General features: G+C 35.9%; 1 protein-coding gene across 2 annotated transcripts in view; it reads left to right on the top strand.

Moving 5' to 3' along the window:
* SLIT2 (slit guidance ligand 2) overlaps window positions 1-14,724 on the top strand; it is a 261,157-nt gene that overhangs the window by 234,915 nt on the left and 11,518 nt on the right. For both annotated transcript variants that reach the window (XM_035554559.2, XM_035554545.2), the window contains 5 exons: window positions 3,182-3,275; window positions 5,217-5,354; window positions 5,448-5,688; window positions 6,015-6,145; window positions 10,192-10,346. In XM_035554559.2, the coding sequence (XP_035410452.1) occupies window positions 3,182-3,275; window positions 5,217-5,354; window positions 5,448-5,688; window positions 6,015-6,145; window positions 10,192-10,346 (759 nt within the window). The remainder of the gene's footprint in view (window positions 1-3,181; window positions 3,276-5,216; window positions 5,355-5,447; window positions 5,689-6,014; window positions 6,146-10,191; window positions 10,347-14,724) is intronic.

Raw genomic sequence — 14,724 nt, 5'->3', positions numbered from 1 at the left:
TCCCTGAACATTTTGTGAGGTAATTCAACTTTCAGTGTAGTTCTGAAGACATTAACACCATCAACTCATGACTACTAAAATGCAGTGTACTCTAAGAAATTATGTTATAAGTACCTGGATAAAAAATAAAAAAATGGACATGCTTAGACACTGCTCACTTAGAAGTCTTCAAGAAACTTCAGAAGTCTATAGTAATCTAAGCCATGGCCCAGTTTCTCTTCTGTACCAAAATCAATGCCAATTCAGTGAAGTTGACAGTAGGTTGCTTGCTTCTATAACACCAGTCCTAATTCGTCTTCTGAAAAAGTATTATTTTTTTTTCCACTGACCTCTTATTGTGCCTACAGAGACAGGAAACCTACAGCCCTGCTGGAAAGATAGGCTCAGTGTGTCATATTGGAAGGTCTGTGGTATACTGTTAGGAGTGATAATCTTGGGAATGTTTAGAAAGTTTTTTTGTCCTAGGCTTATAAGTACTGAACAAACATATTTTTTTATTATTTGTAATTGAGTTGTCATATATATGTGTGTGTGTACACATATCTTTATGCATACATATACATTTCTAATCCATAGGAATGCATATAAACTAAGTTAAAAAAAAAAGTGCTTTTTGCTTGTTCCTCTGCATGTTCTTGAAAATCTGAATTCTCTATTCAATATTCAACAATATCTCGCTCTGAAATATTGACGGCCTTTAAATGGCTTTTAGCCATTGCTACAAGTTCTACAAATTGACTAAAGACTATGTGAAGAATTACTTCAAACAAAACCCTTTGAACAGAGAAGCGGATCTGGTTTTTGTTTGATATATCATGGGATGCTAAGAATCCCTGGTATTTCAGGATTCTTTGTGCACTGACCTAGCCATAACAGTTTCACGCTTCAAGACTAGTAAGTCCATAGAGAGTTTGAAGAGGCTTTGAGGATAGAATTTAAATCCTGTGTATTAGTCATCTTCAGTGGCCTTTATTTGATCTTCATTCAGTTTCCTAAATATATTGACTATCACATTGTTATTGACAGCTTTCCTGAGGTCTGTTAAATAGCCTGTGCTTGAACACCATTGTCTTGTGTTAATTCAACGCTTATTTGGTTTTGTATGGAAAATGCTCTACTTGCAAATTGGTAAGGTGCAATATTTGGTTTGTTGTTTGTTTTTTAATCTTTGTGTGGAACCAGTGGAGCCAGTCTGGATCTTTTGTTTTTGTTTTTTGTTTTTGTTTTCCCCTGCCAGATGGCTGTGATGCACTTTTCTAGCTGTTTTTCTTTTTTTATCCATGTTCAAGGTTATAGCGAGGTTCCATGCATTATAAAACTTTAACATATATATTACTGATGTGTTTTTATGCAGCACAACCATCTTGGCTCTTGTTCAGTTTTGCCTTTTTCTCTGACATTGCTGCTAATGGGGACTGTTCCTCAACTCTAAATTTTATTTGTTTTTCTACTGTTTGAAATAAATTTTACATATCCTAAGAAATAAGTTCTGGAAATAATATGTGAGGTCTTGAGTAGTCATGATAGTATGTAGTCTTAAACAATGGTATGTAAGTATGCTTGCTGTGGAAATGACAGCTTTCTAAGGAGGATCTGTTGAAGCTGCCCCCCCACACACACCCCAACCCCAGAAAAAAAAAAAAAAAGGCAAGACAAATAGACATTTAACCATCTACTGTTGCTTTCAGTTTATTATTACGTGTACTTCTGTAATGCCAAAAAAGCCCATGTAAGACAGAGAGTAGTTTCTGTGTTGTGCTAAGCACTCTGAGAACTTGACAAGAAGCACTTTAAGATGTCAGAAACGTTATTGCTTAATGACAGTAGTAGCTGAGGAGCTTGTTCATACACATATACGTGCATATGTATTTTGGAAGGTACCTTAATTCATATTCCTGCTCTAGAACTCCATTTTGATGTTATTATCCTGTACCTTTCTGCCTTTTTCCAATCCACCTGTTGGTGATTCTACCCAAGATGTGTCCCTAAATGGTCTGCCTTTCTTCTTTCCCCCACTGTACTCATGATGATGTTGTCCTCATCCTCAGTACTGTGCTGCCTTCCAGCAGATATTGATTGCTCATTCAGGGTCTTTTCATTGGTGGCCAGTGTCCAGACAAGAGGCAATGGGCACAAACTGGAACACGGGAGTTTCTGTCTAAACGTCAGGCAGCACTTCGGTGCTGCACAGGTGACAGAGCCCTGGAACAGGTTGCCCAGAGAGGCTGTGGAGTCTCCTCTTTGGAGATCTTCAGAAGTTGCCTGAACATGGTTCTGGGTAGCCTGCTTTGGATGGCTGTGCTTGAGCAGAGGGTTGGGGCAGGCGGCCTTAAACATGCTGTGATCTAGCTATACTGCTGGCCAGCACCACACTTAGCTGAGTAAAACTGAGGGATATTAAGTATTGTTCTTCCTGAATTAAAGTTTGACTTGAGCACTGAAGACATCTGCTATCTTCTGCTCTTTTCTTCCTCATTTTGGTGCACAGTTCAATTTCTCTACTCACTTGACAAATAACAAGGAGCAACCCTACTCCTTCCATAGTTTTAGGTCCCAATAGATCTACGAGTCTCTAAATTCATCAGGTATAGGGTTTAAAATACGTATATTCTTCTTATGGATGCTAGAATAATTATACTTCTTTTACAAACCAGTGATAAAATTTGTGAGGACACTATTCATGGTATCTTCTGATTAGTTAGGGAACAAGACATTAGTTGATCTGTTTACATACCTGTAAGTGTTTACTTTTCAAAAAGTTGCAGTGAGGTCCTATTTTAACCATATTAAAATATTTTATAGATTATCCAGCCCATGTTAAGCTTCTAACAGCAGGGAATTATTTTTCTTTTCACAGAACAGGTATATTATGACATATTATGACAACACATAATTGTGGTATATTGGATTGTCAATTAGGAAAAGGTAGAAAGCAAGTTTTCATTGTTGGGTAATTGGAATTTTATTGTCAGACAGTAATATTAACAGGTGTTTTTTCAGGGAATACATTACTTATAGTACAAATCTGAATATTTCTGTGTGAAATGTATTCATTATATCATGAGGTATGTATTTTTTTAGTGTTAACAAAAAAAAAATCATAGCAGTTACTTTTAAAATACAGTTATTTTCAGGTCACTGTGGTGTTTTCACTGAGTTGACAACATACATTACATTTCAGGTGAGCTCTGTGAGGAGAAACTAGATTTCTGTGCTCAAAACCTGAATCCTTGCCAACATGACTCAAAGTGTATATTGACACCCAAAGGTTACAAGTAAGTTTAAAATATTGTCACGATCTATCTGAGTCTAAATTTCTATTTATTTATCCTGTTCAACTTCTTTTCTTTTATTGGAAGTACGTTCTATTCTCAAAATACTGGTTTCAACTATCATCAAATATTGTGGTAGTATAGACCCATTTATTTTCAGGTAGATCTACATTATTATCTTAAATATGTTTTCTGAATTAAAAGATCCTTAACAGTTCTAATTTCAGTCAGAATTTAAAGAGGAACAAAATATAGAGCAGTTAGTCTACGTAACTGTCTATACAAAACCTTTGTAGTAGCTTAGCCAGTAGGAAAATAATTATGTTTAACTGAAGTGGAATTATTATACTGCTTTCTGAGAATTAATTGTGAAAGAGGTTATTACGAAGGCACACTGAAAGGTATAAAATAAAGTTAATTCCCAAGAAAACTAATCTGTAATTATACCATATCCTTATAATTAATTAGTACACACACTTTAAAGTGTTTTTAATAGGCTTTGGGTTAATAAATTCAGGAAACCTGCAGCTTTTGCACATGTTTTATGCACAGTATGTTCTTGTCCCAGAATCAGCTTACCTAGGAATGATAATCATTCCTACTACTTATGAAACAATGTGTTATTAAAATGTGGCAAAAAATATTCAAATACATCAAATATTCATATGAAAATGAAATGAAGTTGATAGTTTTAAACTGGAAAATAGAAAACCTGTTGGATTTAAGTTTGTCTGTGTTATGTTTATTATCTTCATGTCATTTCAGTAAACCTAGTTTGGTATGTTATACTTGACTGCCCAGTTCATTAATCTTCCATCTTTAAAATCTCATTTTCTGAGATTTTAAATCAGAAACTAACACATGCATTAACTTCAAGCATGTATCTCACTTAGATTTTTAATAGTGTGCCTTATATTCTTCATTCCATTTTCTGATTCATATTTGTTGAGTAAAAATTGGGACATACTTTATTGAAGTACTTAATGTAACATTACACAGCTATTTGAAATGAGTCTTGGCTCTTTAGAGCAAGTCTTAGATACAAGAAGAAACAACCTCAAGAAGGGAATCACAAGCTCTAATGAAATCAATCACATACATCTTAATAAAAAGAAAAACATGTGAATGTATGAATTAGTAATCTTTTCCATTCATTTTTCACAGACTTCTGAGCATTCATTCAATCTAACATATGAGAATTCCCTGCAGAAATGCCATTAGCATTAACAATGAGAGTTGTATGAGTAAAAAAAAATAAAATAATAATAATCAAAAAATAAAATAATAATCAAAACAACAACAACAGTAAAATTACATACTATTTTGATAATGTGAAGTTTCCAGTCCAGTGGGGATTTGGGTCCCAGGGAAGGGATAGGGTGTGTTTTGAGACTTACCATTAGTTCACTAACCATGCAGCTATTGGTCTGGTTGAGCTTCTAGTGGAAAAAAAACTATGAATAACCTATAAACTGAATAAATGGATCATTGGCCCAATCCTACTTGCTCAGTTGACAAAGGAAATATCCATCAGTATAACAGAAACCTTGGATTATTTTTCTCAGTTTCAGCAACTAAGCATAATTGATTATTTTTAGTGTTCACAGCCACTTACCACATCCCTTAACTTTCTGCATTACTCATAAATTCCAAGAAGAACTGTCAAAATGATTCATGAGGGCTCTCTAGATTTTAAGACACAAATTATTCGATATAATGTCAGATAATGAGTAAGCATGTATAAGTAGAAACCTGGATTCCATGCATTGTAGATTGATTCTCCAAATAATAACATGATTAAGCTACATAGTTTTTAAATACAAAGTCACAGTAATGATTTTTTTTTCCTCAAGTTTTAAATAATTCAGTAGGTCTTTAGCTTTGTCATAAGCACACTATTATTAAGAGGCACTGTGTTATCCAACTTGCTTTCCTGTTTCACAGATGTGATTGCACACCTGGATACGTAGGTGAACATTGTGATATTGACTTTGATGACTGCCAGGACAACAAATGTAAAAACGGAGCACAGTGTACTGACGCAGTTAATGGGTATACATGTGTTTGCCCGGAAGGATACAGGTGAGGAAGATCTGAAGACAATAAAAACATGTATGTCTTTCTAAAAGTCACATTTTATTTTTTTGAAATACTGACTTTTCTATTTGTATTTAGTGGCTTGTTTTGTGAGTTTTCGCCGCCAATGGTTTTACCTCGCACCAGTCCTTGTGATAATTATGAATGCCAAAATGGAGCCCAGTGTATTATAAAAGAGAGTGAACCAATCTGCCAGTGTTTATCAGGCTACCAGGGTGAGAAATGTGAAAAACTGATCAGTATAAATTTTGTCAACAAAGAATCCTATCTACAAATTCCTTCAGCTAAGATACGCCCCCAAACCAATATCACTCTGCAGGTAAGATTGCTTCCGTTGCAGATTCTGATCTGGAAAATTGTGTAAATAATCTTTCATAGTGTGGAAAAATACCCACAGTGTATTGGCTCACTTAAACAGCCTTTCACAGTTTGAGCTAAAAATATATAAGAACACGCAAATAACTCTATCATACTGAAGTAGATGGGCTTATTGATTGGAAGAGAAAGAATTTTGTCATGTTGTCAATGAAGGAAGAATTTTACAGTGAAGTAATAGGCTATAGCAGTAAATTCAGAAATTCACTTACTACAGCATTTTGATTTAATATTTTTAGTTCTTTCTAAGTGTTTCTTTCTTTTAATTAGATTGCCACGGATGAAGACAGTGGGATCCTTCTCTACAAAGGCGATAAAGATCATATAGCAGTAGAGCTGTACCGTGGTAGAGTGAGGGTCAGTTATGACACAGGATCTTATCCAGCCTCTGCAATTTACAGGTGAACACAGGTTTAAAAAAAAAAAAAAAAGTAGCTGAAACAAAACGTCTTCATTTTTTATATCAAAATCACGTATTTTGAATAAATGGTTAAAAGAACTACTACATGCAATTTAATGTATTTTCAGATATTTCATAATTAAAACATATTGCCAAAAGACATGATTTTGCTTGGAAAATAATGCACATATGTCAAAAAGATAATACATTATTTGATCCATTAAAACTGAGTTAGCCTTTCAGCAGAATATTTATACATTTGTGTAAAACTCACATGTGAAAGTGTTGTGTTTTTTTTTCCCCATGATGTTACTGCCAAATAGTTTTCTAGTGTGCAGGGTAAAGTGCAGAACTATACTGCATAAGCAGAAATGAAATGGCAGTTTAGTTTCTCTTCTCTTCTGTGTTAGGCAGGCTTAAAAAGTGGGACTTTTCCCTGGCAAGGGAGGAGAAAGCTAAAAATTTGATTCTAAAAAAGGCACTACCCTTGAAAAATAAATGTTTTTTGCTTCCAAAGTCATCAAGAGATAGAATCCACATCTGTTTCTTAAGTCAAATTTCTCTGATTTTCTGAAAAAAATACTAACTGAATTTCCCAGATTTTCTTGTCACTCTTTTTAAGGATTTGCATACAGACATTGCAAGAGTGAGCAAAAAGACAACAGGCATCACTTCGTCATTGATCTGCCTATTGTTACAAAAACATTCAGAAGTAATTGGGGAGTATTAATATTACTTTTCCCCAAATCTTCTTTTTTCTGTATTTACACATCTTGCATTGTAAAACTATTATCTAGTGAGTATTCGCTTGCTGGAGATTCTAGTAGCTGACACTGTTCTGACATAACATTGAAAGTAAATGATTTTTAGAAATGGTTGCACCCAAACGGCAATATAAAATCAAAATCTTAAATCTATGTAGCAGGGAAACAATGCTAAACTTTCTTAGGTAATAACAGCAAGGGAACTGTGGTTTTAGTAGTGTTCCACAGGAAAAAAAAAATAAATACAATATTAAGTTGATTAATAAAATCATATCCTTATACAAGAAGGATCTGAAGATTGCTTCTGTTTTCTGATGCAATATATGATTTAAAACTTTGTTTACAGTTCCATGAGATGGTTTAAGCTGTGGAAATACTATATGTATTTTTATATGTAATTTTAATTGTATATACTGTTGTATATTAAAAATATGATTTGACTTTACAGAGGATTTAAGTATTTAACAGAAATTTAAAATTGCAAAAAAGAATAGGCAAGTTGTATTTCACTAACCAAAGATGAGATGCCTGAAACAGAGGTCAAAAACAAACAACAACAGAAAGAGTAGAGAGATTAAACCAAGTTAAAATAAAGTTTTACTATATAAATGGCAGTCAAGAAATGGTGCGTTGAGAAGGAGTCAAGTGGGAGCTGTAAAGCCTGCAGAAGTGCTTGTAGTAGCAATAAAACAAAGTTGCAAACAGATGATTTAATCGTGATAAATATGGACAATGAACAATAACAGCAGTCTAGCTTTGTAGAGTGAATGAGAACTGCTTTACCAATGGGAGTTGACTGCAGAAAGAGCCATCATCCCCAAAGCACTCGTAAGTAAATATGAGTAACAAGATAAGATGATGGCAGTGTCTAGATCAATAATGAACATTAATTCATTGGAGATGGTTAATTTGGAAAAGTTGATCCACTTGGGTTTTGTTCGGTCTAGACATCAATTTTTAAATTATAAATGTTTTTGTTTGTTTGTTTTTTATATATGTGTGTATATATATATATATATATATATATATAACCTCTTCATTTTGTAAAGCAGTTTTCATCATATATTTATTGGAAATATGGGAATATTTCTTCACAAATCATTATTCTTCTACAGAGTTCCAGAAGCTTTAAAACAGTTTTTGTTACAGCTTTTCATTAGGATCTATGCATTCAGCTCTTAATTCTCCAATGGGAAATGGGCTAGAAGTAGTGTAAGTGCATTGGCAGGAAATATTGCACAGATATGCTTTGTGTTTATTTCCCCTTTAATTTAAACCACTCTTAGCTAGGAGAGCTCCTCTTTCTGCAGTAAATTTTTACCAGTGAAACAGTTAAAAACTAGAAGCTTTTAATAAACACATGCTCTGTACACATTATGTTTTATACTTCCCTGGAATAATGACCTCTTTCTATAAAAACACATGTTCTGTGTTGTTCTCATCATTTTAAATACTGTAGTATGAAAGGTTGATAAGTTGTAAACTAACATAAGTTGCCTTGGAATAAGAACATTATATCTGGGCTTCTTGTTTACTTGAGCCAAAAAGTCGTATCCAATTTTAATTCTTGTAACAAATTTTTTTTTTTTTTACTGGATTCATTGAAATGTGTTAAATTTATCCTGGCACTTTTCTTATTGCTCGACCACAGCAAGCAACCTCTAATGATTTGAATATTTGAATAGACCATACTCTTTAGGAATGATAAACTCCACCTTTTTCTTCGCCACATTGAAACTCTCAGTTGGTCCGCCCTCCTGTCCATTCTCAAAAACTGCTTATTCTGCCAGTGTCTGCATTGTGTGTTTGTCCTTTCATGTAGAGCTCAGCGTATGTAAAACATGCATGCTACCATGCAGATCTTATATCCATATGGGTCTGGACTTGTCTACATAGCTGAAATTGGTAATAAATAGCTAAGAAGCAGCTTAATGTATCACAGCTGTAAACGACTATGTGAGTGCTTCTGATCTGTTCCAGGGCAAAAGCAGTTAGGTTAATTAAAACATCATTAAAGATGTTATAAGGTAATTTGTCTGATTTTTGCCCAGAGATTTAGGAAGATAATCCTTTTCCTCTATACTGGTTTTGTAATAAGAAGAGCTCACTGTCTATATGACTGTCCATCTCAGCATAACATCATACAATTGGTTCATTTAATTTACATTTCAAAGGCTTAAGCTAACCTATCTGATGGCATTCTAAAGCAAATAGATGCTGCCATGGGAATGGTTATGTCTGGTCTCTGGACTACAGCTCATTGTCATAACTTCCATACAGTCATACATTCAGCTCTTAACTCTTCAGTTAAAAATGGGCTAGAAGTAATACAAGTATAATGCTGTATTCAGACCTGGAATTACTCAATTCAGAGACTTGCTTCTCTGATGTACCTAAATTGTGCTCAAGTGCAGAGTAGCTACCCTGCACTTAAATATTTGCTGTATAGTATTGACGCTAATAAGTACAGACAGCCATTTCTTGTACTTAGCAACATTAATGTGTAGGCTTGTCCATGCACAGCATAAGTACCACACTTGAAGAAAGTCTTCTCTGTATGAAACATTTCAGGCATTCTCCTGATAGTGGGTTCATATCTTGTTAGTAAGCAGAAGGAAATGGTATACACAGGCAAAACAACAGCAACAACAAAAACACCACGACATTCACAGTACAAGCCAGAAACTGAACACAGAAATAACCAGGCCTAATAAACACTACAAATTATCTTATTGCTAGCATCAATAGAGCTGCCCAGACCAACGATGTGATTTTCTCTGGCAGGCCTAAAGTTAGATGTTGTTCAATATTCCATGAAACTATAGGTTTATATATCACTGGAGTCAACTCAAGCCTTCATACTTGCAGAATATGTAAACTCACTACTTTGCAACATGTAGGATACATACACACATATATTGAAAAATCACATCGTTGTGTAGGAAATACAAACTGTTTTTGTGTTTGGCTTTCTGCCTAGTAAATGTATTTCAACTCATGTTTAGAATATCGTCTGTATTTTCACAGTTCATGATTTGATGAAGACAGGAATGACAATGAAAAGTGGCTATTAATAACTACAATACATATTACTAATAGAGTGATATTGAAGGAGTATAACATTGTATTGGCTCTTATGCATGCCTGCGTGTCCTACTATAATCTAGTTTTCCAGAAACTGTACTCCTGGAGAAGTTTTGTTCTGAAATTGTATTAACAATTAAAGTGAAAGAAAATCAGAATGGTTCTAACCAGAATTAAATGTATAATATTTATTTTGCAGTGTGGAAACTATTAATGATGGCAATTTCCACATTGTGGAGCTGCTAGCCATGGATCAGATTCTGTCTTTGTCTGTTGATGGAGGAAGCCCCAAGATAATTACCAATTTGTCCAAGCAGTCCACTCTGAATTTTGACTCTCCACTGTACGTAGGAGGTAAGAGAATCAGCTAATTTAGTCTGGTAATATACATTAATAAATACATAGTAAGAGACTTATTCATTGAGATAACATCTTAAAATGAATTTTGAGCAGTTGGTCTCAATAGTTTCAATTTTAACAAATAGAACTGGAAGAGTGGCTAGTACTCTAAAAATAAATAATGCCCTTATACTTTGACTTTACTTGAAAAATGAAGCATGTCCCCATAAACTGTATCTGTTGCTATTTAATCAGTATGGATATGTGATGCCCACTGCAAAATTCTGTAAGTTTCTACTGTTCATTGTAGCTTTTTATTGTAATGAAGAAGTGCACATCATTTAGCTACCCGAAGATTCAGTAATGCCTATTCAGAAAGTGTAGAACTGTAGCATTCTGTTTTGGTCATGTTTTACATTTCTATTTCACTGTACAGGTATCTGCAGGAAATGATAGCAAAGTATAAAGTCTTGAAGTATAATTTCCATCTTGAGATCTTATTGCTTAGGGCGGATAAGAGTTACTGGTTATTTGGTTTGGTAACAAGGGAAGAGACTGGATAGTTGCCATACAGTATGTGGCAGGGTTGTTTGGGGAGTTTTCTGGTTTGGTTTGGTTTGGTTTGAGAAGAAATCATTCTTTCAGTAAAACTGGTATTACGTTATTGTGTAGATAAACATAGAACATTTCTGATTATTTTCTGCGATTTACTGTATAGAACTATGGATTCAAGCCCATTTTTAAACAGCAGTTTTTGCTGAATTTTTGATGGGCCTGCATAACCTAGGTTAAGAGTCAAAAACTTCAGCCACCACTTTGTGCCTTCTGACCATCCTGGGTAGTAGGTGCCATTCTTAATGATCAGAGCTTCAGCATAGTTGTTAAATAGTGTCAATCTTCTACCAGTCTTCAACTTCTACTTAGTTTAACCTCACACTCTTACAGGAGACCTCTAAGGAGTCTCCTTCTGATCTGTTCTTTCTGTAAGAAGAATACATACTTTCTTTGTCTTTATCATTGTAATGTCGTCCAATTCTTAAAAACTCTTTTGTGTCTAAGTTTTTTTGACTTGAGCATGTTCACTCTGTGCAAAAAAAAAAGGTTATGCTACCAATAGTACGTTCATCAGTCACTTATTTTCTCTATCAAAGGTGTTATTTATCCTCTTTCTAAATATTCTAATATTTCTAAATACAGAAGACCTCAAGGCAACTTCTTAGATTTATTTGTAATGGGAAAGACAAACAGAAATTCCTTCCATTCTGATCAAGAATAGTCTATTTCTCCTATAAAACCAGAGAAACAAGTGCCTCAGTTGCAAGTGATGAGGGATGAGTTTTGTATCTAAAAGTTACCCCTGTTTCTTTGGAACACTTCAGGTTTTTTGTCACATCTTTTTGGATTTGGTCATTGCCTCCTTCCGTCTAAGATGAAAAGAAGTACAAGATATAATTCAATGTTACTCATTGCTCCTCATACCAGCAAAGAAAAGAACTGATGTTATGAAATATATGAGCTGCCTTTAATATTGCCTTGTGTCACACATCTTCAAAGGAGGATTGAGTTGTGGAAGTGTACCTATTTTTTCATCTGCATCATTTCTGCAGTGTTATTTACATAGTGTTCTGTGTCACATTTTTTGGAAGGAGAGATGGTCCTGTATTCTCAGAAGACACTGTGTGCTTCCTTATTTTATTGTCAACATCCATTTGTTGTTTAATGACTTCTAAGACCAATTTTACAACTTCTTGAAAATTAAGATTAGTACAGAATGATTGCCCTGTCTGTTGTGGGCAACTTTTAATGAAATGCCAAGTACAAACATTTAGTGCTAACACTTACTTGTTGATTTGTGACACATGGTTCTCTTCCTTGCATCTTCACCTTGCAGGTCTCCATTAGAAGAATCACATTAATCTGCATCATCCTCTTGAAGTATCAAAAGAATTTATTTTCAGAAATGACCTTTTTCTACAGTGGTCTGATTCCTAAGAGCAGGAGTTTTTTTCATCATGAAGCATATGCTTTAGAGATGTCCTGCATTCCCTCTATTTCTGTTCTTCACATTCAGGCTCCAAGCAGAAAAATACTTTCAGCTATTGTAGAAAATGTTGGTCCAAAACAGAATGAAAATCACTATTAGAAGAGTGTTATTACAAGATGAAGAAAAAAAAAAAAAGCTTTTATGTTCTTTATGTTTTTATATTTATCATCTTAAAGTTTTTCAGATGGTTAAGTTGTTAAGTTTCACTCTTTTATTTTTATGTTACTCATCTTTTTGAGATTCATTCATTTTTTTTGTACCCAAATCTATGTAGAATTTTTAAAGAATTTGATCACACATTTCCTTCAGTTAAGAACTCAAATTCTCACTAGAATTTTATGCAGTATTCTTATCTTTGCCAAAGTCTTAGTTTGACACCTATATCATCATGTAGCTTACACTTACTCTTATCACCTTTCTGTTAAAATGGCATTTCTGGTAAGCATCACCTCAGCTGGCAGGATGAATGAAATTCAGACTTGACAGCAAGTCCTTGTATGGTTCTCTCTCTCTCTCTCTCTCTCTCTCTCTCTCTCTCTCTCTTTTGACAAAGCTATTCTTAGGTCACGATTATTTTGGTTGGTTGGGAAGGGGGTAATTTAATCTATTTTTTACAGAAAGGGGGGTAATCAATTTATACCTTTGTGTATGTGTGTGTGTGACATTTTTTCCAACTCTGTGGCTCTCTTTTGAGGTCAGACCACACACTAGATATTTTTCAGTCTTTCTATAATAGATCTCAATAAATCTTACTGAAAGCTTATGGCTTTTGGTAAGAACTCTAAAGGGAGAAACTTTCTTCTCTCTTCAACGGGGTCACAGGCTTCACTGATACTTCATATTCTACTTTCAGAAATTAGAGCATATTTTACTAGTTGAGAGTGACATCTTGTTTCACAGAAGTCGCTATTTCTGACACAGGTAAGGCATCAGCTGCTTTTCATTTGCAGCTGCTCTGCTCTAGCAGCTTCTTAATGAGATGCTCATTTTCACAGAATCACACAGAAAGGTTGAGGTTGGAAGGGACCTCTGGAGATCATCTGGTCCAACCCCCCTGCCAAGCAGGGTCACCAAGCGCATATTGCACAGGATTGCATCCAGGCAGGTTTTGAATATCACCAAAGAGCGGAGACTCCACAACCTCTCTGGGCAACCTTTTCCAGTGTTCTGTCACCCTTACAGTAAAGAAATGTCTCCTCATATTCAGATGGAACTTCCTGTGTTTCGGTTTGTGCCTGTTGCCTCATGTCCTGTCACTGGGCAGCACTGAAAAGAGTCCGGCCACATTATCTTGACAACCACCCTACAGATATTTGTATACATTGATAAGATCCCCTCTCAGTCTTCTCTTCTCCAAGCCAAACAGGCCCAGCTCTCTCAGCCTCTCCTCATATGACAGATGCTCCAGTGCCGTAATCATCTTTGTAGCCCCCCGCTGGACTTGCTCCAGTAGCTCCATGTCCCTCTTATACTGGGGAGCTGAGAACTGGACACAGTACTCCAGGTGAGACCTCACCAGGCTGAGTAGAGGGGCAGGATCACTTCCCTCAACCTGCTGGCAACACTCTTCCTACTCACCTCTGGATACCACTGGCCCTCTTGGCCACAAGGTCACAATGCTGGCTCATGGTTAACCTGCTGTCCACCAGGACTCCCAGGTCCTTCTTTGCAGGGCTGCTTTCCAGCAGGTCAGCTCCCAACCTGTACTGGTGCATGGGGTTATTCCTCCCTGGGTGCAGGACCCTGCATTTGCTTTTGTTGAACTTCATGAGGTTCCTCGCGGCCCAGACCTCCAGCCTGTTGAGGTCCCTCTGAATGGCAGCACAGCTTTCTGGGGTATCAGCCACTCCTTCCAGCTTTGTGTCATCCACAGACTTGCTGAGGGTGTAATCTGTTCCATTGTCCAGGTCAGTGGTGAATAAGTTGAACAGGACTAGACCCAGTACGGATGCCTGGGGGACATTGCTAGCTACAGGCCTCCAAGTAAACTCAGTGCCACTGATCACAACCTTCTGAGCTCTGCCATCCAGCCAGTTATCAATCCACCTCACTGTCCATTCATCCATCCCACACTTCCTGAGCTTGCCTATGAGGATATTACATGTCAAAAGCCTTACTGAAACCGAGGTAAACAATATCCGCTGCTCTCCCCTCATACACCCAGCTAGTCACAGAATCACAGAATCGTCTAGGTTGGAAGAGACCTCCAAGATCATCTAGTCCAACCTCTGTCCTAACACTAACAAAACCTCCACTAAACCATATCACTAAGGACTACATCTAAACGTCTTTTAAAGACCTCCAGGGATGGCGTCTCAACCACTTCGCTGGGCAGCCCATTCCAATGCC

The sequence above is a fragment of the Cygnus atratus genome, chromosome 4 (assembly GCF_013377495.2).
Source record: "Cygnus atratus isolate AKBS03 ecotype Queensland, Australia chromosome 4, CAtr_DNAZoo_HiC_assembly, whole genome shotgun sequence".
Lineage (NCBI taxonomy): Eukaryota > Metazoa > Chordata > Aves > Anseriformes > Anatidae > Cygnus > Cygnus atratus.
Note: the sequence above shows the minus strand (reverse complement) of the source record. Positions and strands in the feature narration are given on the sequence as shown.